The sequence below is a fragment of the Moschus berezovskii genome, chromosome 9, assembly GCF_049115385.1.
Source record: "Moschus berezovskii isolate FMDL1 chromosome 9, NW_MosBer_1.0, whole genome shotgun sequence".
NCBI classification, from domain to species: Eukaryota; Metazoa; Chordata; class Mammalia; order Artiodactyla; family Moschidae; genus Moschus; species Moschus berezovskii.
The window spans coordinates 36,168,012-36,194,335 of NC_142468.1; the positions used below are offsets into that span (position 1 = coordinate 36,168,012).

Here is a 26,324-nt window from a genome sequence, read left to right on the forward strand (position 1 = left end):
AATAGAGAGACAAGAAACAAATCCATGCTTATATGGCCAACTAATTTATAAGGGAGGCAAGAATGGGGAGTGTAGAACAATAATGGGGAAATGATAGTCTCAATAAATGGTGTTGGGGAAAGTGGACAACTACTTCCAAAAAAATGAAATTGGGCCACTTTCTTACACCATATAAGAAAATAAACTCAGAATGGGACTCACCTGGTGGTACAGTGGTTAAGATTCTGTGCTTCCAACCCAGTGGGTACAGGTTTGATTCCTGGTCAGGGAGCTAAGATTCCACATGCCACATGGTGTGGCCAAAACATAGAAATAAATAAACTCAGAATGGATTAAAGATTTCAATATAAAACCTGAAACCACAAAACCCCTAGAAGAAAACATAGGTAGTAACCTTTTTTTTTACTTTCTTCTTAGCAATGTTTTTTAAATATGTCTCCTCAGGCAAGGTTAATAAAAACAAAAATAAATAAAGGGGACCTCATCAAACTAAAAATCTGCAGAGTGAAAGAAACCAACAAAACAAAAGGGCAACCTAGATAGTATATTAAAAAGCAGAGACGTTACTTTGCCAACAAAGGTCCGTCTAGTCAAGGCTATGGTTTTTCCCGTGGTCAAGTATGGATGTGAGTTGGACTGTGAAGAAAGTTGATCGCCAAAGAATTGATGCTTTTGAACTGTGGTGCTGGAGAAGACTCTTGAGAGTCCCCTGGACTTCAAGGAGATCCAACCAGTCCATTCTAAAGGAGATCAGTCCTGGGTGTTCATTGGAAGGACTGATGCTAAAGCTGAAACTCCAATACTTTGGCCACCTCATGCGACGAGTTGACTCACTGGAAAAGACTCTGATGCTGGGAGGGATTGGGGGTGGGAGGAGACGGGGACGACAGAGAATGAGATGGCTGGATGGCATCACCACCTCGATGGACATGAGTTTGAGTGACCTCCAGGAGTTGGTGATGGACAGGGAGGCCTGGCGTGCTGTGATTCATGGGGTCGCAAAGAGTCAGACACGACTGAGCGACTGAACTGAGCTTAACTGAATGAATGGGAGAAGATACTTGCAAAAGATAAACCAAAATGGGATTGAAAGCCAAAATATATAAAGGAATCACAACTCAACATCAAAAAAACAAATAACTTGATTAAACAAGAAGATATGAATAGATATTTTTCCAAAGAAGACATACAGATGACCAATAAAGTGAAGTCGCTCAGTCGCGACTGACTCTTTGCGACCCCATGGACTGAAACCAGGTTCCTCCGTCCATGGGATTTTCCAGGCAAAAGTACTGGAGTAGGGTGCCATGGCCAGATGACCAATAGGTACATGAAAAGGTGTTTAGCACCCCCATCATCAGGGACATACAAATCAAAACCACAGAGAATTACCTCCTCACACCTATTGGAATGGCTATTATCAAAAATATAAGAAATAACAAGTGCTGGCAAGTATGTAGAGAATAGGGACCCCTTTTGCATTGTTAGTTGAAATGTAAAATTATTGCAGTCATTATGGAAAACTGTACAGTTTCCTCAAAAAACTAAAAACAGAACTACCATATGATCTAACAATTTCACTTCTGGGTATTTATTTGAAGAAAATGAAAACATAATTTGAAAAGATAGGTATGCCTATGTTTGCTGTTGTTTAGTCACTAAATCATGTCTGACTCCTTGCAATCCCATGGACTGTAGTCTGTCAGGCTCCTCTGTCCATGGGATTTTTCCAGGCAAGAATACTGGAGCAGGTTGCCATTTCCTTCTTCAGGGATCTTCCTGACCCAGGGATCGAACCTGTATCTCCTGCTTGGCAGGTGGATACTTCACCACTGAGCCACCAGGGAAGCCCTACCACTATGTCCATTGCAATATGTAGCTAATTTACAATAGCCAAAATATGGAAACAACCTAAATGTCCATTGATGGTTGAGTGGGTAGTGTAAGATGTGGTATACATATGTACAATGGAATATTACTCAACCATTAAAAAGGAATGAAATCCTGCCATTTGTGGCAACATGGATGGACCTGGAGGGTAATATGCCAAGTGAAATAAATCAGACAGAAAAACAAATACCATATAATTTCATTTATATGTGTAATCTAAAAAAACAAAACAAGTGAATAAACAAAAGAGAAACAGACTCATAAATACAGAGAACAAACTGTTGGTTGTCAGGAGAGGGAGTGGGGGGAATGGACCACATAGGTGAAGGGGATTAAGAAGTACAAATTTTCAACTATACAACAAATATCACAGAATATAGTAAATAATAAATATAGTAAATAATTTTGTATGGTGATTGATGGTAGCTGGATTAATTGTAGTGATCATTCCATAATGTATAAAATATTGAGTCACCATACTGTACACTTGCAACTAATACCATGTTAATTAGAACTCCATGTATTTAAAAAAATTCCACATTTATATATCTCTAAGATAAAGCATACCCACAAAAAGACTTGTACAAGATTGTTTACAGCCACTTTATTCATAATAGCTGAAAACTGGAGCAATCCAAATATCCATCAACAGGAGAATGGATGGCAAATTATTCAATGGAACACTTCAGTTTAGTTCAATCACTCAGTTGTGTCCAACTCTTTGTGACCCCATTGACTGCAGCATGCCAGGCCTCCCCATCCATCACTAATTCCTGGAGTTTACTCAAATTCATGTCCATTGAGTCGGTGATGCCATCTAACCATCTCATCCTCTGTCATCCCCTTCTCTTCCCATGTTCAATCTTTCCCAGCATCAGGGTCTTTTCAAATGAGTCAGTTCTTCACATCAGGTGGCCAAAGTATTGGACCTTCAGCTTCATCATCAGTCCTTCCAATGAATATTCAGGACTGATTTCCTTTAGGATGGACTAGTTGGATCTCCTGGAAGTCCAAGGGACTCTCAAGAGTCTTCTCCAGCACCACAGTTCAAAAGCATCAGTTCTTCAGTGCTCAGCTTTCTTTAGAGTCCAACTTTCACATCTATACATGACTACTGGAAAAACAATAGCTTTGACTAGATGGACCTTTGTTGTCAAAGTAATATCTCTGTTTTTTAATATGCTGTCTAGGTTGGTCATAACTTTTCTTCCAAGGAGGAAGCATCTTTTAATTTCATGGCTGCAATCAGCATCTGCAGTGATTTTGGAGCCCCCTAAAATAAAATCTGTCACTGTTTCCCCATTTGCCATGAAGTGATGGGACCAGATGCCATGATCTTAGTTTCCTGAATGTTGAATTTTAAGCCAACATTTTCACTCTCCTTTTTCACTTTCATAAAAAGGCTTTTTAGTACTTCTTCACTTTCTGCCATAAGGGTGGTGTCATCTGCATATCTGAGCTTATTGATATTGCTCCTGGCAATCTCGATTCCAGGTTGTGCTCCATCCAGCCCAGCGTTTCCCATGATGTACTCTGCATATAAGTTAAATAAGCAGAGTGACAATATACAGCCTTGATGTACTCCTTTCCCTATTTGGAACCAGTCTGAGTTTCATGTTAAGTTCTAACTGCTGCTTACTGACCTGCATATAGGTTTCTCAAGAGGCAGGTCAGGTGGTCTGGTATTCCCATCTCTTTCAGAATTTTCCACAGTTTATTGTCATCCACACAGTCAAAGGCTTTGGCATAGTCAATAAAACAGAAGTAGATGTTTTTCTGGAACTCTCTTGCTTTTTTGATGATCCAACAGATGTTGGCAATTTGATCTTTCGTTCCTCTGCCTTTTCTGAATCCGGCTTGAACATCTGGAAGTTCACAGTTCACGTACTGTTGAAGCCTGGCTTGGAGAATTTTGAGCATTATTTTGCTAGCATGTGAAAGGGGAAGACTCTTGAGAGTCCCTTGGACTGCAAGAAGGTCCAACATGTCCATCCTAAAGGAGATCAGTCCTGGCTGTTCATTGGAAGGACTGATGTTGAAGCTGAAACTCCAATATTTTGGCCACCTGATGCAAAGAACTGATTCCTTTGAAAAGACCCTGATGCTGGGAAAGATGAGGGCAGGAGGAGAAGGGGACGACAGAGGATGAGATGGTTGGATGGCATCACCGACTCAATGGACATGCTGCTGCTGCTAAGTTGCTACTCTTCGTGACCCCATGGATTGCAGTCTACCAGGCTCCTCCGTTCATGGGAATTTCCAGGCAAGAGTACTGGAGTGGGTTGCCATTGACTTCTCCGCAATGGACATGAGTTTGGTAAAACTCCAGGAGTTGGTGATGGACAGGAAGGACTGGCGTTCATGGGGTTGCAAAGAGTCAGCCATGACTGAGCGACTGAACTGATAGTGATACTGAGATGAGTGCAATTGTGCGGTAGTTTGAGCATTCTTTGGCATTCCCTTTCTTTGGAATTGGAATGAAAACTGACCTTTTCCAGTCCTGTGGCCACTGCTGAGTTTTCCAAATTTGCTGGCATACTGGGTGCGCCACTTGCACAGCATCATCTTTTAGGATTTGAAATAGTTCAACTGGAATTCCATCATCTCCACTAGTTTGTTCCTAGTGATGCTCCCTAAGGCCCACCTGACTTCACATTCCAGGATGTCTGGCTCTAGGTGAGTGATCATACCATCCTATTCAGCAATAAAAACAACAGGGCTGATTCATGCAAAGGTAGGGATGGATCTTGCAAACAATACACTGAGAGAAAGGCAAACAGGTAAGAGCACCTACCACTCCCATTTTTAAGCTGACAGAAATCAGAACAGTGAGCACCTAAATGCTGGCAGATTTAGAATGGGGCTTGAGGAACTCAAAGATTGTGAAAATGCTCTCATATCCTGACTGGGTGGTGGTTATACAGCTGATTACATTTAGCAAAACTCATCAAATTATATACTAAAAAAACCTATGCTTCTGAATGTAATTACTTTATATCTATTTTTTACAGTAGACGAGAAAAAAAACAAGTAACAAGTAATAAAACTAATACTGATTTAAGGAGCAATCTGGTGTGACAATAAAACTTTCTTTAAAACTTTAAGCGAAGAAAATATTTCATTAAGTTCAGCTGATTTACGTAATTAAACAAGCACATTAAAAAGTCCTGCAAATAAAAAACAACGACAAAAAGCCCTGCAAACTCTAACTCCCCTCTCCTCCATCCGTCCCTTCTCCGATACGCGCGAGGGCCAGGTAGCTGCAAAGCGGACGCAAGCGTAGCCACTCCCGCTCCTAGCCGGCCCAGCCCTCCCACCGCTCCGCCCTTCGTCAATATAGCATCCCGGACACGCCCAAAGAGTCCTCTCACACCTACCCTTTGAATGGTCCGTTCACCTTTCAATCAATTCAAATATGGCAAGGAGCGAGCTAATAGCGAGCCTCGTCGAAGGGAAGAGGCGGGCACTTTTACCGGAAGTGTTGGTTAAAATACCTCCAATCAGCGGCTCTGTGCGGGAAGTTTGAATTTTGTCCATTCTTGCTGTAGACGTTCCTTCTTCGGAGGCGGCGGTGGTCTTCCGGGCCCAGAGGGTTCCTGTTAGTTTGGTTGAGGTTTAACGCTAGAAACTGCCTCAGGTAGGTGGTTGCTGGGGAGCTGGAGGAGGACACGGTTCGCTTCTTTCTAGACGCTATAAAAGGGTCCGAGGACTGGCGGCAACGCCCTAAACTTCGGCGGCAACGCTCTGAACTTCGCTTGGGGGAGGCTTCTTCTGGGACCGCATTACCTCTCCTTCCGGAAGCTGATGACGCAGTCCTCCGGAAGAGTAAATATTTGTTGAGAAGATCTGTGTAGCTGCAGCATTTCGCCACCGGGGTGTAATTGGCATTTGGCCCCAACTTTATTCCAGTAGCTCCTTAGAGATTATGTGACAACTAAAAACTCTTGGGTTGACAGTCCCTAGACAAGCAAGACTAAGTAAGGCATTCTAGACTTTCAGGGTGGAAGAAACTCCAGTCAAGGGTAGAGAACTTAAATATGTGTGAAGAGCCGGGCTGCGGGGCTGGGAATTTCAGTTCCACTACCTTTTAACAGTGCTTATATGGGCAGTTAATTTACCTCATCTGTATAAGGGTAGTTATACTACCTTTTAGGATTTAGATGATAATAAGATATGCCTTTCTCGCAGTGCTGTGTACAGTACAGTGCTATGCCGTATTTTAAATAACTAATACATAATTTTTATGTTTTCTTTAATAGCTGCTTAGTATTGTTGCAGGAAAAGCCAATTTTGACTCCCAGGTTGGAACTGTTTGACTTGTTTTTCCGTTGCTTTTATTATTATAATCATACATAATGGCCTGCCTCAGAGAATCCTACCCCTCTGCTTGACTCTTAAACTAAAATGTCTTTGTTCAGAACCCTAGACATTAGTGTGCCATCTTCTTGGTCAGCTCTCGGCAATAAAGTCCTTGCCTGTGCACTTCATCTCCCCTTCATTGGCCTGCTGTGCAGCAAGGAGAGCAAGTGTTCCATAGTATTTGTGAGAAGTGGTAAATCAAATAGTAGAGGAGAGTTCTTGATAAAAAGCACAGTTCTTTATCACTTCCTCTGGACCCTTAAAGGAGAATGTTTTTAGCATTCAGTTCAATCGCTTAGTCGTTTCGGACTCTGTGATCCCATGGACTGCATCTTGCTAGGCGTTCCTGTCCATCACCAGCTCCTGGAGTTTGCTCAAACTCATGTCCATCGAGTTGGTGATACCGTCCAACCATCTCATCCTCTGTCGTTCCCTTCTCCTGCCTTCAGTCTTTCCCAGCATTAGGGTGTTTTCTAATGAGTCATTCAGGTCAGATGAATTCTCATATTGTATACTCTGTTGATTAATTGAAATAGCATTTTAATTTGCCTCACTTCTTATGCAGATTTTTATGTGCAGGTTTCTAGGGTACTTTCTTGGTTATTCTTGTTGTTGAAGAGCATTGTGTGCTTATATATTTTAAAAATTCCTAGTGACAGACTTTCCATCCTTCCCTCCCCCCATTTTCTTTTAAGTTGGCAAGACTCTTTGGAGAACTGGTCCTTTTTCTCCAGTTTGGCTTAGTTGTTCTCTCCACTAGTTGTGTGGGTGAGGCCCTTAGATTTTCCAGTTTCCTTTATTCTCTTCCTCAGTTGGAGCCTGGTAGGCTACAGTTGATGGGGTCTCAAAAAGTCGGACACCCGACTGAGCGACTTCACTTTCACTTTCATTTGGATCCACAGTTTCTTAGAACCCATGACATCATCTTTCTTGTTCTCTCTTGTTTTACTTCAGTACATTCTCAGGGATCTTTCTAAGAAAAGAGTATATGCCAAATAAACTATATGACTTCTTACATAGATGCTTACATAAGTCACTTCAGTCGTGTCCGACTCTGTGTGACCCCATAGACAGAAGCCCACCAGGCTCCCCCGTCCCCTCCAGGCAAGAACACTGGAGTGGGTTGCCATTTCCTTCTCCAATGTGTGAAAGTGAAGTCGTTCAGTTGTGTCCGACCCTTAGCGACCCCACGGACTGCAGCCATAGATAAAAGAACTTTATTTTATCTCACCAAAGCAAGCATATGGTTATCCTTCTACATCATTATGGTACTTCTGGAAACCCTTTTTTCTCAATCTCATATTTGACTGCCTATTTATCTTCTCTAACTATATAATAGGCCGCTTTTGTTTTTTTGGTTTTCTTTTTGTCTTCTGGGTTGAGAAAAAGTGCCAGGCTGATTCATCATCAGGGGAAGGTTAAGGCAACTGTTCTGTATACTGTCCTTTACTTACTTTTCCCTGTTTTCACCTTTACACTTCATACATTTTGCAGTATTCTCTATGGTAAGCCTAGAATCGCTTGTTTATATTCCAGACCTTGGCTTCCTGGACTTCACTTCACCTGTCAAACAAGTTCCTATTCAGAACCCCAAAATAGTTTGTAGTATCTTCTCTTTTGATAACTTTCTTCCTACTCTTAAGTCACATGTTTATTCCATTTTGTATTTTAACATTTTTATTTCAGAAAGCTCTGAAGTGGTATAGGCAGTGAACTGGAATCTTAAATTTTTAAAATATAAAATGAAATTCCATGTAAGTTGGTCTTTCTCTCTTTTTCCTGACAGGATGTCTTCATCACATTTTGCCAGTCGGCACAGAAAGGATTTAAGTACTGACATGATTAGAACTAAAATTGCTCATAGAAAGTCACTGTCTCAGAAAGAAAACAGACATAAGGAATATGAACGAAATAGACACTTTGGTTTGAAAGATGTCAACATTCCAACCTTGGAAAGTAAGAGTCTTCTTGAATTAGATGAGACATCTCAAGAGCTTGTTCCAGAAAAGGCCAGTATCAAGCCAAGTAAGTAAAGGTTGATTGTAATTTCAAGTGCTTTGAAGAGTAATATCTGACAGTATTATTACCTCAGAAGAGTGGTTTAATACCTGAGGTTTTAAAAAACCCTGGCCAGAAGAATGGAGTTTTAAAATACCATTCTAAATACCTGTGTTTTCTACAATTAAGTATTGCCTATTTCAAGCAAAGATTGAATGTCCCTATCTAGGCTAACGCTATTCACCTATGGAGTATTATAATATTTTTTACCTATATGGCCTTATAGGAATCCTAATTTCTTACTTCTAGAGCTTAGGTAAGATAAACATTAACAAGATAAGTTGATAAGGGTTATATAAAAATATAACCGATTATGAGAATTTGCATGCTGCAACTAAAAAAAAAAAATACGGATATGCTTGATTGAAGTATCCACAAAGTAAGGATACTAAATCAAAGAATTCATCCTGTAGTTTGCCTAGAAGGATTTGGGGTGGTTAGGAGGGGAAGAACCAATTAAAAAAGAAAGGAATGATCTCAGCAAAAGATAAAGATAATAAAAATGAGTGTCTTAGAAGGCAAGGGATACTGTAGAAGGAAGAGAATGTCACGTTCTAAACATTCACTGCTTCAGTTTTTATCATTTTTCCAGAAACAGTGTAATGTTTGACACGCACAAGACACTCAACATATAAAGCTTAATTGCTTTTGTAAAAGGGAGGAGTGGGCTAAAACTATTTCTTCTAGATTTGTGATTTTTGTGATTCTAAAAGAGAGAAAAGAACTGGATTAATATGTTGTAGTGTTTTTGTTTTTGAGATGAAGTGATGGTTTATGTTTGAAGATCAAAGGAAGTGGGTTGGTTGTTGAGGGGGATAGAGTAAAGAATAACATCTGTTAGGAGTTCAGAGGAAATGCAAACTGGGTCATAGAACTGAATAAGATGGACTTTGAAGAAAGAACTGACGTTTTCTGTGAGAAGAGGCTATGTTATTGCCTTCTGAGTTGTCTCTTTGCTTCTTCTCGGACCCTCTCAAACACGTCATTCCTCGGCCAAAACCTTTCAAATGAAATTTAACTTTGTCATTGTGCTATTAAAGTGTCTTTTATTCCTCATTTGCAAAGGCCTAGAGGTAGGAGTCGGAGAAGGCGATGGCAACCCACTCCAGTACTCTTGCCTGGAAAATCCCATGGGCAGAGGAGCTTGGTAGGCTGCAGTCCATGGGATCTCGGACACGACTGAACGACTTCACTTTCACTTTCCACTTTCATGCATTGGAGAAGGAACACCCACTCCAGTGTTCTTACCTGGAGAATCCCAGGGATGGGGGAGTCTGGTGGACTGCCGTCTATGGGGTCGCACAGAGTCGGACATGACTGAAGCAACTTAGCAACAGCAGCAGCAGAGGTAGGAGTGGGCCAGGTGTGTTTCAGAGAAAGTGAATAGGGAAGCATGGCTGGAGAAAGCAAGCACATTCCCATAGACCCTTGAGGGCCATCATTATAAGGACATTGGCTTTTACTCTGAAACATGAAATGTTTAATGGATTAATGAGTGTTTCTCTAATTTATGATTTAAAGGCCTCTCTTTGGCTACTGTGTTGAGAATATATTGTGGGGTGGCAAGCATAGCCTCAGAGAGACCAGCTTGAAGACTTGCAATAATTTAGTACATGGTTGACCACAGTGGTGAAAGTGTGAAAGTGTTAGTCGCTCAGTCTTGTCGAACTCTTGGTGGCCCCGTGGACTGTAGCCCACCAGGCTCCCCCGTCCCTGGGATTCTCCAGGCGAGAACACGGCAGTGGGTTGCCATTCCCTTCTCCAGGTATCTTCCTAACCCAGGGACTGAACCTGGGTCTCCTGCATTGCAGGCATATTCTTTACCATCTGAGCCACCAGGGAAGCCAGAGTGGTAGCAGCAAAAATAGTTGGTTGAATTCTGGTTGTATTTTGAAGGTTGAACCAATATGATTTCTTAATGGTTTCAATGTAGTTGTTGATAAAGAGAAGTCAAGGGAACTTCCCTGGAGGTTCAGTGGTTCAAACTCTACTCTTTCACTGCAGGGGGTGAGGGTTTGATCCCTGGTAAGGGAACTAAGATCCCACTTGCTGAGTGGCCAAAACGTTAAATAAATAAATATAGATAAGTAAGAAAGAGGAATCAAGATGATTCCAAAGTTTTTGGCCTGAGCACCTAAAAATATGAAGTGGCCATTTACTGAATTGATGGAGGAGCCTGGTAGGCTGCAGTCCGTGGGGTCACTAAGGGTCGGACATGACTGAGCGACTTCACTTTCACTTTTCACTTTCACACATTGGAGAAGGAAATGGCAACCCACTCCATTGTTCTTGCCTGGAGAATCCCAGGGATGGGGGAGCCTGGTGGGCTTCCATCTATGGGATCACACAGAGTCGGACACGACTGAAGTGACTTAGCAGCAACAGCAGCAGCAGCAAAGGACTGGGGGAGTGGTAAGTTTTGCATGTGTTAAACTGAAGATGCTTATTAGATGTAAAAGGGGAGATTTTGAAAAGGTAGTTGGATATCCAAGATGAGCTCAGAGGAGAAGTCTAGGCTAGATATATAAATTCAGGTGTTGCCAACTTATGCATGGTATTTTGGTTTTTTAAATATTTATATGTTTGGCAGTGCCGAGTCTTATTTGTAGCACTCAATCTTCAATCTTCCTTGTGGCATATGGGATCTTAGATGTGGCATGTGGGATCTAGTTCCATGACCAAGGTTCAAACCTGCATCCCCTGCATTGTAGGACAGATTCTTAACCACTGGACTGCTAGGAAATCCCCTGGAATTTTTTTTCCTGAATATTTTGCATATGCACTTGGATGAATCTGTGGATGTGGAACCCAGGAATATGGAGAGTCAACTGTAGAAAGGAAAGAAGTAGCATGCATTTTGTGTGCTGTTCCAGCCATATTCATTTGTGCATTGCAGGTGGGAAGTAGACATAGAGAAGCCTTTAATTGGAATTGGGATTTTGCCAGAGTGAGAGAGGGGCCAAAAAGTTGAAGTAGGGATTATGATGATAAATCATAGACTCTAAATTGAATATGAAAACACTTGATATGAGGGAGGTGAAAGACAGTGAAAATATGATCATAGATCAGGAGCGTGTAGGTACATCCTGGTGGAGCCGAAGAATTGTTGGAAAGATAAGATATGGTAATCAGAAAGTGGATTTCTTAAAATTGGGCTTATGAAGGACATACAGTATTCATCAGTAATAATGAGGTCTCAAGTGCCTAGTTATCTCATGAATGAATCCAGGTGTGACAGGAAATTGGTCCTCTGAGCCCTTGAAGTTTCTGGCAGGGCCTGGGTTGATCAGACCTCTCTCTTTGGCTGGTTAGTTGCATTTGACCACAAGCAGCATGGTCTGTGAATGTTATTTTATGTGTGCCATGACACGAGAAAGGCTGAAATTCTGGTATGGGTGTGATCATGGGAGTGGGTACCTGAGATACAGTGGAAGAAAGATCACTGGAAGAAAAAACACCTAAGAACTGAGAAGCTAAAGTACTGGATGAGTCATCAAGATTTGTGCAAGAACAGTGATGGAGAAAATGGCAGTGAGCTAAAGCCTTCAAGGAAGGAGAAACAAACATGGAAACAGATTGAGATACTGGGTAGTTAGGTCTGATGACACGAAACGTAAAGCTGGGATCTTTAAAAGAAGAAGAAGAAATAATCCGGAACCAACAATGAGGTCATCTCTCCTCTAGGTGCAGTGATACTCTAGTGTGGGAGAAAAAACTATCAACCTCTTGAGAGGACAACTAGGGAAGCAGTGACTTCAGGGAAGAGCCAGGTTTCAGTTCAATCAAGAGCTGAGGGGAACCTTCAGAGAAGTCAAAGATAAAGGGGTTTGTTGATGACTGACCACTTGATCATCTGTGCTTTTGCATATTCTGTACTCTGCCTGGGGTTTTCTTTTATTTAACAATTTTATCGAGGTCCAATTTATATACTATAAATTTCCCTCATTTTAAGTATATACCTTTTTGTAGTAAATTTACTCAGTTATGCAATTATATATGGATTATTTTTAATCCTTACACAGGGGACAAACACTTACTTATTCCTCTGAACCCTTTTTAGGTATGCTATCTTAGGGAAGCATTTCCTAATCTCTTCATATAGCTGTTGTACTGATTATTATGTGCATTCTCCTTTTTATTTCATGCTAAACTGAAACTGTTCCCTTGAGCTCCTCAAGGGCAGACATTTTCTTACTTATTCTTCCTACCTAAAAATGTCTCACACATGGTAGCCACTTATATTTTTCATATAAAAATGTTTCAGCAATATAAGCATTATATTGTAAAATGCTTAATAGTTTAAAGAAACATAAGATTTATGTAGAAAACCTAAATTGAACTAAAGAAACTGACAGGGAGCCCAAATATCAAAGAAATAGTATTCAGTTCAGTTCACTTCAGTCGCTCATTCGTGTCCGACTCTTTGCGACCCCATGAATCACAGCACGCCAGGCCTCCCTGTCCATCACCAACTCCCAGAGTTCACTCAAACTCATGTCCATCGAGTCAGTGATGCCATCCAGCCATCTCATTGTTGGTCGTCCCCCTCTCCTCCCGCCTCCAATCCTTCCCAGCATCAGAGTCTTTTCCAGTGAGTCAACTCGTCACATGAGGTGGCCAAAGTATTGGAGTTTCAGCTTTAGCATCAGTCCTCCCAATGAACTCCCAGGATTGATCTCCTTTAGAATGGACTGGTTGGATCTCCTTGCAGTCCAAGGGACTCTCAAGAGTCTTCTCCAACACCACGGTTCAAAAGCATCAATTCTTCGGTGATCAGCTTACTTCACAGTCCAACTCTCACATCCATACATGACCACGGGAAAAAACCATAGCCTTGACTAGACAGATTAGTTACCCCAAAATTCAGTGGTTTAAAACAATAAATGTTTATTAACTTACACAGATTTTGTGGGTCAGGAATTTGAGTGCAGCTTGGCTAGATGGTCTGGAGACTGCAGTCGGGATATTATCCAGGATGCATCTGAGAGCTTGACGGAGACTGGAGATCTGCTTCTGCCATACTGTTTGATTATTATAAAGGATTCACTTCTAAAGTGACTCATTCATGTAACCAGCAAGTTGATGCTGGCTTTTGGCAGTAGGCCTTAGTTCTTTGTCACATGGACATCTCTATGGGGCTTCCTGAGTCTCCTTATGGTTCCACGTGGCCACTGGCTTCCCCCCCAGAGCAAGTGATCTAAGAGTGTATGCGTATGTGCTAAGTTGCTTCAGTTGTGACCCTATGGACTGTAGCCCTCGAGACTGCTCTGTCCATGGGGATTCTCTAGGCAAGAATGCTGGAGTGGGTTGCCATGCCCTCCTTCAGGAGATATTCCCAACCCAGGATCTAATCTGCGTAGTCATGGCGTTGTTCTCCATCATTTCCACAGTACTTTCTTGGTTACACAGGTCAGCCCTATTCAGACGGCAGGGGATGACACAGGGCATGACTACCAGGAGGTGAGAATCACTGGACGTCAGCTTGGAGTCTGGCTATCACAGAAGTTAATTAATTTAAAAGTGAAGTAATGCATCCCTAGTATATAGCAAGCGATTAGATATTTGAACAAATGAAGTCAAAAGAAATAGGAATTTTAAAACAGAGGTAGAAATAAATTCAGGTGCTAAGGAATTAACAAGAAGTTACTAAAAGCACTTCTTAGCAACAGCTGAAGTTAGAAGTTAACTTTCTATCTGAAATATTTTATATACTGTTTTTTCTTTTTTCCTACTTAGAGTCAACAAAAACTGTTGTCTTTGATCAACGAAAACAGATGCTCCAAAGATACAAAGAAGAAAAACAACTTCAAAAATTGAAAGAGCAGAGAGAGAAAACTAAACGAGGAGTATTTAAAGTGGGTCTTTATAGACCTGATATGCCTTGTTTTCTTTTCTCAAACCAGAATGCTATGAAAGCTGAGCCAAAAAAGGTTAGTATCCTAACTTGATACAGAGAAATATTTGCTTTTAACTGGTATTTTCTTTAAGAGATTAGATGACTAAAATAATCATTTCCCTGAGTCACCTAGTTGATAGGGGTGGAAATGACATAATAGTCACTCTGAAGATGAAAACAGTCTCTTGATGTAACTGCTGGTAGGTTGAGATTGGATAAAACCAGGGAAGAGATTGGAAAAAAACCTGGTAGAGTCAGGCTAAACAGTGAATGCTGTGCCAGAGTATTTGGCATTTACCTTATAAGATATGCAGAGTTAAGGGAGGCTTATAAATGAGATTGTAACATTATCAAACTAATATTCAGGAAGATTACCTTGCCTTGAGGATTATAGTCTAGAAAGGCAAGCTTTTATAGATGGGAAGACCAGTTGTGAATCATATATTATGATTATTCTCTATACATAGGTGAAATGAGATAAGTGGACTGGGCTGTTGGTTTAAAAGGAAGAAATAGGTTTAAGACATCATTTTTCCTGAGATATAATTGACATTAATTTCAGGTGTGCAACATAATGAGTCATTATTTGTATACGTTATAAGATGACCACCATAATTAGTCTAGTTAACATCTATCATCACCCATAGTTACAAAAATTTTTTTCTCATGATGAGAACATTTAAGGTCTACTCTTGACAATGTTCAAACGTACAGTATAGTATTATTAACTGTAGTCACCATGCTGAATACTGTATTCCCAGGACTGACTTATTTTTAAAACTGGAAGTTTGTACTTTTTGACCATATTCACCCTTTTTGCCCAACCTGCACCTCTGGCAACCACCAGTCTCTTCTTTTTTTTATATATATACTTTATTTTAATTAATTTATTTGGTTATACCGGGTCTTTAGTTATGGCACACGCAGGGTTGTTGATCTTTGTTGTGGCATGTGGGATCTTTAGTTCTGGCATTCCAACTCTTACTGATGGCACGCCAGATCTAGTTCCCTGATCAGGGATCGCACCTGGGCACCCTGCATTGGGAACACAGAGTCTTAGCCACTGGACCCTTTGGAAAGTCCCCCACCAGTCTGTTCTTTATCTAGGAGGTTGGGTTTTTATATTATTATTTGTTTAAACTTCCAAATATAAGTAAGATCATATGGTATTTATCTTTGTCTGACTTATTTCACTGTAGCATAATGCCCTCAATGTCCATTCATGTTGTCACAAAAGGCAACATTTCCTTCTTTTTTCATGGCGAAATAATATTAAAAACACACACAAATGGACTACTAGTTTCTTTATTCACTCATCCGTTGATGGACACTTGGCTATTATAAATAATGCTGCAGTGTACATGGGGGTACATATATCTTTTTGAGTCAGTGTTTTCATTTTCTTTGGATAAGTACCCAGAATTGGAAATGCTGGATCATATGGTAGTTCTAGTTTTAATTTTTTGAATGTCTTCCATGCTATTTTCCATAGAGGCTGCACCAATTTACATTAACAACAGCAGTGTAATAGGGCTCCCTTTTCTCCATATCCTCACCAACACTTATTCTTTCTTGTCTTTTTGATAATGGCCTTTCTAACAGGTGTCATATAAGACATCTTAAGAGATAAATTTGACAGGACTGGTGACCTCAACGAAGTAGTGAGGGGTAAAGGAAGTTGAAGAGTTAAAGATTATTGTTCTGAAGATAATAGTTTGAACAATAATACAAGTTTTATAAAAGACTCTAGGTTTGTCCACCTCAGTTCAACTAACTCAAATTCATGTTTATTTTATGATTGAGTAATATTTCATTGTGTATAGGTACCATAACTTCTTGATCCATTCATCTGTCGAGGGACATCTAGGTTGCTTTCATGTCCTGGCTGTTGTAATTAAGCGCTTCAGTGGATACTGGGGTACATGTGTCTTTCTGAATTACAGTTTTCTCAGGGTATATGCCCAATCGGGGGACTGCTAGAAAAATGATAACAGATGAACCTATTTTCAGGGCAGGAATAGAGATGCAGATGTAGAGAACAGACTTGTGGACACAGCAGGGGAAGAAAAGGGGGGATGAATTGAGAGAGGAGCGTTGAAATATATACATTACCATGTATAAAATAGCTAGCTAGTAGGAAGTTGCTGTGTAACCCAGGGAGCTCAGCCTGGTGCTCTGGGATAAACTAGGGGGTGGACGGGAGAGTCGGGTGGGAGGGAGGCTCAAGAGGAAGGGGATATACATATACGTATAGCTGATCTCATGTTGTAAAGCAGTTACCTTCTGATTAAAAACAAATTTTAAAGAAAGAATGTATGGGAAAAAAATAACATTACAAACTTTGCTGCTGCTAAAAGAGATGAGGAAGGCAAGAAAAGGAACAAGCTTGAGTGGGTGAATATTAATAACCTTTTTAAAAAATCCTATTTGGAAACCAGGCTAGAGATTCATGCTCAGATGTGGATTTAGGATGTGATATTAGGAGTTTAAGTTGTAGGACTAAATGACACCACTCCAGTAAGAATATGTACAATTATCTGAGTGAGGTCTAGAGAACAGCTTCAAGAACAGCGATAGGTTGAAAAGGACTGATCAAATGGCAAGAGAATAAATGCTAAAGGGAGGGGTGATGTAAAGAGAATGATTAGTAAGTCAAGGATGAATGAAGTTTGACATATACCCCAATGTTCATTGCAGCACTATTGACAATAGCCAGGAAGCAACTTAGATGTCCAGATGAATGGATAAAGAAAATGTGGTACATGTATATACAATGAAATGTTGCTGCTGCTGCGTCACTTCAGTCAGCCATAAAAAGGGGTGGATTTGAGTCAGTGGTAGTGAGGTAACAAGAGCCTGTTAAACAGAATGAAGTAAGTCAGAAAGAGAAAACAAATATATTAATGCATTTATATGGAATCTAGAAAAATGGTACTGATGAACCTATTTGCTGGGAAGGATTGGAGACATAGATGTAGAGAACAGACTCGTGGACACAGTGGGGAAAGGAGAGGATGAGATGAATTGAGAAAGTAGCATTGACATATACACTATCACATGTAGAACAGACAGCTGGTGGGAAGTTGCTGCATAACCCAGGGAGCCCTGCCAGGTGCTCTGTGACGACCTAGAGGGAGTGGCATGGGGGTAGAGAAGGGAGGCTCATGAGGGAGAGGAGAAATATATTTATGTATATGTATATATATAATTCGGAGAAGGCAATGGCAAGCCACTCCAGTACTCTTGCCTAGAAAATCCCATGGACGGAGGAGCCTTGTGGGCTGCAGTCCATGGGGTCGCTACGAGTCTGACATGACTGAGCGACTTCACTTTCACTTTTCACTTTGACACATTGGAGAAGGAAATGGCAACCCACTCCAGTGTTCTTGCCTGGAGAATCCCAGAGACGGGGGAGCCTGGTGGGCTTCCATCTATGGGGTCACACAGAGTCGGACACGACTGAAGTGACTTAGCAGCATATATATAATTATGATTGTTTTATGGCAGAAACCAACAACATTTTAAAGCAATTTCCTCCAATTAAAAAGTAAATTAAAAAAAAAAAGAAATTTGAACAGATCAGTTGGACTGTAGATTAGGTAGTCATTTATATGACTCATTGACTATAAATATAAATAAACTCATTGACTATGTACTCATTCCTGATTTAAGTAAGAATTGAATAATATAAAGCCCCAAGATACTGCCTCTTTTTTAGGCCGCATGAATCTCAACAATTCATTTGACAAATCTTTGATTATTTACTCTGTATGATATTAGGATAATGTAGAAGAGACCAAAATTAATAGGATGTAGTTCAAGTGGAAAGATATAGATAAATGTGTTCTATATATTAGAGGAAGGAGAGACTGTTTGCATTGGAGGAACATCAAAGAAGACATCTTGGAAGGGATTAGATTTAAGCTGTCTTTTCAAGAATATATAGGATGGCATTCATTGGTCTACACTGTAAACAACTTTTAAAATATGATAAGAAATATGTATAAGAGGAACAAGAGACCCATCATTGTGTTAAATAGTATGATTCAGTGAGGAGTCAATAATTGTTCTTCATTTTGTTCAGGCAATAGCCATTGCTGAATTTTAATTCCTTTGAGTACTGTTAAGAAAAGCCTAATTTCTTTAGCACTAGGTTGTCATTGAGAGTTGGAGAAGAAAAATGACTTCTCATCTAGAGAAGTCTGATTATGCTTCTCAAGAAATTTTATAGAGTTGATAAATACCTTATAATTTTTTAATCAGTCTTTCTCCTCAATTTTTCCCACATTTTTTGATCAGGTCTCCATTTTCTTACTGACAATGAACAGCTGTGTAATCATGAGATTTGAAGGCAAATTATCAAAGCTAGGCAAGTAAGCTGTATAGTATCTTTTCATAAACAGAAAAAAAAAGATCCTAATACTCAAGTTTGTTCATCTGAGTGCTCAGTCATTCAGCGGTGTGTGACTCTTTGTGACCCCATGGATTGTCGTCCTCCCAGCTCCTCTGTCCATGGAATTTTCCAGACAAGAACACTGGAGCAGGTTGCGATTTCCTACACCAGGGTATCTTCCCAGTTTGTTCTTCTACCCCATTCCAAATATGTCCAGCTAATCATACTAATGAGGATCCTAATAACTTGGAAAATATGCTTTGAAATTTCTTCTCTTTCCTCATTGAAAAATATGAGTAAGTTTTGAAGCTATTAAATTAAACATACTTTAAATCAAACTAGAACCAGGAAAAAAAAACAAACAGTAATTTAGGGAGTTCCCTGGCAGTCCAGTGGTTAGAACTCATTGCTTTCACTGCTGGGGCTGGAATACAATCCCATTTCAGGGAGCTCAGTTCCTGCAAGCTGTGCAGCATGGCCAAAAAACCCCATAAAAGTTAAAAAACAAAACAGTAAGTTAGGAAGTATCTTTTAGCCGTAAATGATTAATATAAAAATGTAAATTTAAAATATAAATATTTTTTATTTATAACTTTAAAATGAGAACTTTGGACTTCCCTGGCAGTCCAGAGATTAAGACTCCAAGCTTCCAATTTAGGAGGTGAGGGTTTGATCCCTGGTCAGGGAACTAAGATCCCAAATGGCATGCTGGGCAGCCGCTCAAAAATAAATAAATAAAATGGGAGCTTTATTTCATGATACATGGAAATAAATTTTTCAGTTTATTTAATATGTTTTTTAAACTTTATCTTCTTTTGACTGTTTTAAGGCTGTTCCATCTTCTGTACGAATGACAAGGTCAAAGGCCAGAGACCAAATGGAGCTGACTAAGGTATAGTTGGTAGTTTAGTAGGTCACTGTTACTAAAATGACAAATTGTACTTTTTTTCTGAGTAAGTAAATTTATTTTTAATTTAATATCAGCTTTAAGCAATAGTGATTATTTTACCAGAGTTAATAGTACCAAAATAGATCCTACTATATGGTTACAGAACAGATTCGGCTACATGCCAAGGAAACAGTCACTTCAAATATTTTGCAAAGACATCCTTTATGAGATCTATACTAAATTCTGTGATACCTTCTTTCTTTATTTACTGGGCTTTTATTATGTATCCCATGTCACCCTGAAGCACAGATCGAAATATAAAGCACATAGGGTGAGTTTTATAAATTTATGGGTCTTCAAAACACTGTTATGGATAAAGTAACTAGGATTACTAAAGTCAAGTGGGCAGGGAGAAAAATAGTGTGCTTCTTTGTCAGGTGAGGAAACTGTTTCAGGTAGTTACTGAATTTGAGTTCCTCTAGACTCTAGGATATAATAGTGAATAAAACCAAAATTTCCTGTTTTCAAGGACTTTACATAAGAGATAGTGCTAAAAAAAAAAAAAAAGAACCATGTAGTGTGTCAGATGGTCAAAAGTATTACGGGGGAGATGAAAGAAAAGAAAAAATGGAGATAGAGAGTTTGAAGTAGGTGTAGGGTAGAATTTTGATCATGCCTCACTGAGATGGTAGCAGTTTAAATGCAATCTTTCAAGAAGTAAAAGAGTGAGTTGTGGGGAAGAGCTTTCTTCCAGGGGAGGAATTTTCTAGATAAAAAGATACCTGTTGTGTTTAAGGAGTCTCAGAAGATTATAGTCAGTTATATTTCTAATAGTTTTTCTAAATTCTGGGATTCTGAAAAAGTTTGTTAGGAAATTTATGTAATGGAAAACTTGTTTCTTCATCTCATTTAGGGTAGTGGATTTTTTACTGGTTCATTTACAGTATCAGATTTCAAATGAGGTGTTAGTTTACACCTTAAAAAATGTGGTGGTTTGGTTCATTATACAATTAAATCACCTAATTAATACCTTATCTTTTAAATAGAGTTATAATGGGATTGATGTTCGAGAAATCCGACCTGGTCAAAGACAGACTTCTGAGAAGAAAGTGTTGGACAAAGACAAAAAAGGTAGAAGTATTAGCAATTTTTGTAAGTTCCGATATTGCCACAATAATGTAAAACCACCAAAAGCATTCAGTTTTATTTTTTTTCCCGCAGCTGTACAGCCTGTAATGCTGCCAGTGAGAATGACTCGATCATCTACTCAAGCAGCAAAGCAGATTGTCAAAGAAATCCCATCTACAGCAGCAAGAAAGCCAGAGACAAGGGCTATTCATGGTAAGAGCAATTTCTTGATCAGTGACTGAACTAGGATTATGTTTTGATCCTTGAGGGTTTTTGTGTTCAGTTTTTAAGATCATTATATACTTCTTTGAGTAGGACAGGAGGAAATGGGAGATTCTAACTCCTAAAGGCAGGTTTGTGCCCTGATATCCTGTTAGCACACAGTGGGTGCTCAAATGTTGAAATGCTGAATTGGTGTAAGCAGTGATTCAAAGTGAAAAATTAATGGCCCCAATAAATTGCAGTCCATCCATTTGGTGGACTTAAGTGTAATCATTTAAGAACAAGGTGTGGAAAAACACTTAATGACATGGTTAATGATATTAAGTGGGCAAAGAGAAACAGGTAAAACCCTGAACACTATGATTGAAATGTATGTGAATGTGAACTTCGAAAAAACATTCTGAAGTGTCAACAGTGATTACCACTGAGTAATGTAAACTTTAGAAAAAATTTTGGTTTTGTGCTTTTTACAATTTTTTCTAATTTTCTATAATAAATATGTATTTTATATTTAGAGGCAAAACGTAAAATACCTTAACACCTTTTATTTTGTTTTGTTTTGAAAACAGATGGCCTATACTTGAAACAGGAGATTTCATCTGTTTTTATCCTGTTTTCTAATATGATTTTTAATCATCATGTCCTTTAAGCTGTACATTTCTATTAAGCCTTTTTTCCTTTCCCAAATTACCTGTACTTTTTTTTTAAACTTGTACTTTTAATGCAGCATTTTTTTATCTAGTCAAAATGGGTGTCTAATTCACTTTTATTTTAGATAATGAAGCAGACAGAAAGGCACCAAATCAAGGAAAACCTGCCAAAAAGATAGGAACAAAACCTGACAAGGTAGAGTATAAACATCTGTTTATCTCTAGATACTTTGAAAATCTCATTGCTACTTTCATAAAATGGAAATTAAGCATATAGAACTTCTTCAAGAAGTTGACTTGCCATGTGTCTTAAAACCTCTTGAACCATAAAGAAGCATCAGGAGGCTTTACTCGTTTTTCAGATGTCTTATCCTCAGAGTTTTATAGTTAGAGAAAGCATAATTTGGTAAACAGGAAATAGAGAAGAGTGATAGAAACACAGCTGACAGAAACCTTCATATGGGAACTAGCTAAGAGAGGATGGAGTAGGGTGAAATGTTAGGCCTGAGTCTGAATATTGTCCTATTAGCTATATAATCCTGGGCAAGTTATGAATTTGTTTTCGCATCTCCAACACATAATACCTACATAAGAGTAGTTTTAAGAACTAAATACTCTAATGTTTCTGACAATGTCTAGCATAGTACCTTATAGGGTCTTCAGAAAAGAGTCACCATTTTGAGGCCCCAATGCCTTGGTTTATAATCAATGCTATAGTTCCTTAACCTTAAAAAAGAAAGTTATACCAAAGTATAAGAAATGTGGCTATGTTGTACAGCAGAAACTAATCCGACATTGTAAAGTAATTATAATCCAGTTAAAAATTAAAAAAAAAAAGAAATGTGGCTAGATTTTTAACTGAAAATTAAAAATCGGAAATGTAAAATCCTCTAAAAATTTTGCTTGTATGGGTGGGTGAAATGTGTAAAGGTTATCAAAAGTTACAAACTTCCAGTTAAAAAGTAACTATGGTCTGGGGATGTAGTAAACAACATGGTGACTATGGTTAATAATACTGTGTTGTATATTTGAAAGTTGCTAAGAGGATATGGGTCATAAAATTCTCATCATAAGAAAAGAAATTGTAACTATGTGTGGAGACAGATGTTCATAGACTTATTGTCTAGATTACTTCGCAATACATACAGATATCAAATCATTATGTTGCATGCCTAAAATTAGTATCAGGTTTTTTTTTACAAAAAACCAAATAATTAAATTGAAGTAAGCTTCACGTTTTATTTGGTTAATCTCACTGTGTCACATTGAAAAATATTTTTCTCATAGGATAAGTTTATTTATAATCAAGGTTATTGTAAAAGAGGATTTGTTACTTGAGAATAATAGTCCCATAAACACTGGATTTCTGATTCTCAAGTCATTGTAATTATCCACATAGTTTAAATAAAAAGATGGGTATTTGTTAGTTGGGTAATTTTTCCACCTTAATTTTCACGTATTTTAATTTGCCGTAATACCTAAAATATATTATTTAGTCTTTTTAATGAGGATTGGTTCTCTTTCTGGATCATAACAAAGGTTTAGTTAGCTGGTCTACTGATTTCATATTTACATTTAACGGTATTTATTTTTCTTTCTTAAATTATATTCATGGGACACATATCTCAACGCTAATATTTTCAGACCTGTAAAAATTGGCTTGAATATATCCCCAGGAGAGAAATTCTCACTCTTTCTGTTTCCCTACATCCAGGTCATTTCTTTTAAAGTTGATAATGAAGAAAATACTTTGGGTTCACAGACCAGTGCAACAAATGGAATGAATCCAGATGGAGTCTTATCAAAAATGGAAAATGTATCTAAGACAAACAGTGCAAAAATGAAAGGGAAGAATTCCTTTGCACCTAAAGATTTTATATTTCAGCCACTAGATGGTCTGAAGACCTATCAAGTAACACCTATGACTCCCAGAAGTGCCAATGCTTTCTTGACACCCAGTTATACCTGGACCCCGTTAAACACAGAAGTGTAAGAATTTAAAGTTAATAATGAATTCTTTGCTAAGATGGTTAACAATCACCTTTCTTAGATTTGTCCTGTGCTTTTTAAAGGTTAATGTTTAGTTAGTAAATTATGTTAATTATACATCATGAAATTTTGGTCTTTTAAAAAAATTCTTCAGAAGGGTACAGTAATGTACTGGACAGTTTTACTATTTCCTATACATTGTTTTTATCAGTATTTTCATGGTACTCTTTGTGGGGTTTTTTTGCTTTTAATAGGTGATCTTTTTATAAAGACTTAGAAATAAATTTTTAGAAGAAAGAAACTAATACTGTAGCTCAGAAATGGTAGGGTTTAACTTGCAAAGTGAGGGAAAGTCAGTTGGAATCTTTAATAGCATGGTTGTTTTGCAAAGACTGGCTGGTAGCAAATTTACTAGAAACTGCTCAGCAGCATGCAAGACTATAGAGTGCTTATGTTCCACGAAGAGATCTTTGTAATCTTTGGATCTCGTAATTAGTAAAGACAGACATTCCCACTATAGGTGTTTAAATGTGTCCAGAAAAGACACATTTAAAAAAATTAGAAACATATTTCTATTTAATCCCAGATTTTTAAAAAGCAACATCATTTTGAAATCCTTCATATGAGGCTCATGTTTTAAGAAGTATATTTTCACTATTGTTTTTAGTGATAAGACTGAAGCAACAAAAGAAATCTTGGCACAAAAATGTAAAACTTTCTCTGCCAAAACAGTACCTCAAGATTCAAGTAAATCACAGTGTCCTTTGGGTTCTCTAACAGTTTGGAATAAAGGTATTGAATTTTAATTAATTTTTTACTTGCTTTTCTGAATTGTGATTTATCAGATTTATTAGGCCCTTTTCAACATATACCCCAGGAATGTGATCTCAGGGTCAGGAAAGATGGGAAGACTTGGGGAAAGATATCTGGAGAGAAAGAGAGTTGGAAAGAGGAGTACAGACTGAGAAATAAATGTAACTTTGAAGAGACGAGTATTGGGAGGCACTTTAAAGATATGTGGTGAATGGAATCTTTAAGTCAGAGATAAAATTTGAAAATTCACATTGAAAAAAGTGGAAGATTAAACAGATTTGTCTTGTGGGGGACATCGTTTTGTGAGTGGCTGCTTTGAAATTTGTATGTAATGTTTTCTTTAATCTATAGAACATGTCTCAAATAAAAATGAAACTACTAATGAAAATTCAAGTGGCCTTTCAGTAAAAGAAGAAGTCCCATCAGTTGAAGTAAATGAAGATCAATTATCTCAGCCACAACATGATGTGCCGTATTTCAGGTTTGTCCATTTGTTCCTAGTATAAGAATTTTGTATTCATGTGTAGACAATTAAAACCAAGATTAAACTATTTTTAGACTGAATGTAATAGATGAATTGGGGGGAACTGAATTCTGGTGATTTTCATTTATCTTTTAAATTTTAATAATTTTTTTTTCACTAACTAGTTCCCAATTCAAAAGGTAGTAAAAGATACATGTGAGAAGTCTTTTTCCCAATCTGTCTCACAGGAGGGATAGTTCGAACCTTCCACAGAGGCAAGTGTTATTCATTTCTTGTGAATACTTCCAGAGTTAGATAATGCATATGTAGAATAACAAACATAGTTTTTCTTTTTTTTAATATAAATAATAGCATGCTGTTTTGTTTCATGTAATGTTAACTGTGACAGTCCATTTTAGTACTTAAAGAGCTTTCTCATGTTACTTTGAGTGTGTGTTTTCTAAAGGCCGCATAGTATCCAATAATATGGATATACCATAATTTACTGAATAAGTCCCTGTTGCTGATTATTTACATTGAGTTCAGTCTAGTACTATTATAATCAAGGCTGCAAAGTACAACCTTGTATATATGTCAGTTCACTCACGTGCAAATATATGAGGACCTCAGTTTGCATTCCCTCCAGCATGGTATGGGAGTTCCTCACCCGCCAAAGAACCAAATTAAAGTTTATTTTTTTTTTTATAAAAAACGGATAGGAGGCTCAGTGGCCCATCAACTCATGAGATAGGATTATGTTTCTCTAACTCTGAATTGAAAATTAAGTTCCTGTTTGGGGAACTTCAGCATGTCACCTAAATGCCTTGGAAACTTATCAGAGGCATGCATTTTGAGAAAGGGCTTTATATTCCACATCATACAGAAAATTATCATATCCTACAATTTTTGAATGAATAGAGCAAGAAAATTCCAATACCATTTCCAGTACAATATTAACAATTTTTTAACTTTACCAATCAAATAAATAAAAATATTATCTTACTCTAGTTGTATTTATTTTTTATTTTTTTTTCCTTTTTTTGGCATGAGATCTTAATTCCCCGACCAGGGATCAAACCATCAGTCTTGAGCACTGAGACACCAGGCAATTCCCTTTACTCTTGTTTTAATATTCATTCTTTCTCTCATGAATGAGTATCTTTTTATTTGTTTGGGAACCACTTCAGTTGTTTTTAGAGTAGAATGTTTTGGTATTGTAAGGTCTTTTAGAAGTGAACTAGTCTACTGTGTTGTTCAGCTGAGACATTGAAATGATAAGCAATTTACCCAATTAAATAATGTCAGATCTAAGTCAGGTCTCCTTTCTCATTTATTAAGCTCTTCTCTGTTGCCATTGATTTAAACAGCTAAATTTGTCTTCTAAGAAAAGCTGTCCTCAGTTTTCCTGCTCAGATGTTTTTGTAAAGAAACATACTAAATTTACCTTAAGCCTGGGTTTCTTAACCTTGGTGCTGTTGACATTTTAGGCTGCATAATTCCTGTGTGGGGTCTTCTCCGTTATAGGTTGTTTTGTAGCATCCCTGGCCAGCAGCACTCCTCTATTTCATGATAAT

The 26,324-nt window shown here is 38.3% G+C and overlaps 1 protein-coding gene across 2 annotated transcripts in view; it reads left to right on the plus strand.

Annotated features, from left to right (window-relative positions):
- The first annotated feature begins 5,376 nt into the window (after positions 1-5,376).
- The window catches only part of DLGAP5 (DLG associated protein 5), a 42,842-nt gene continuing 21,894 nt past the window's right edge, over positions 5,377-26,324 (plus strand). For both annotated transcript variants that reach the window (XM_055436401.2, XM_055436402.2), the window contains exons 1-10: positions 5,377-5,527; positions 8,036-8,274; positions 14,044-14,237; positions 19,426-19,488; positions 20,532-20,616; positions 20,707-20,826; positions 21,611-21,681; positions 23,200-23,474; positions 24,142-24,266; positions 24,639-24,768. In XM_055436401.2, coding sequence (XP_055292376.2) covers positions 8,037-8,274; positions 14,044-14,237; positions 19,426-19,488; positions 20,532-20,616; positions 20,707-20,826; positions 21,611-21,681; positions 23,200-23,474; positions 24,142-24,266; positions 24,639-24,768 — 1,301 coding nt within the window. In that variant the 5' untranslated portion in view covers positions 5,377-5,527; position 8,036. The remainder of the gene's footprint in view (positions 5,528-8,035; positions 8,275-14,043; positions 14,238-19,425; positions 19,489-20,531; positions 20,617-20,706; positions 20,827-21,610; positions 21,682-23,199; positions 23,475-24,141; positions 24,267-24,638; positions 24,769-26,324) is intronic.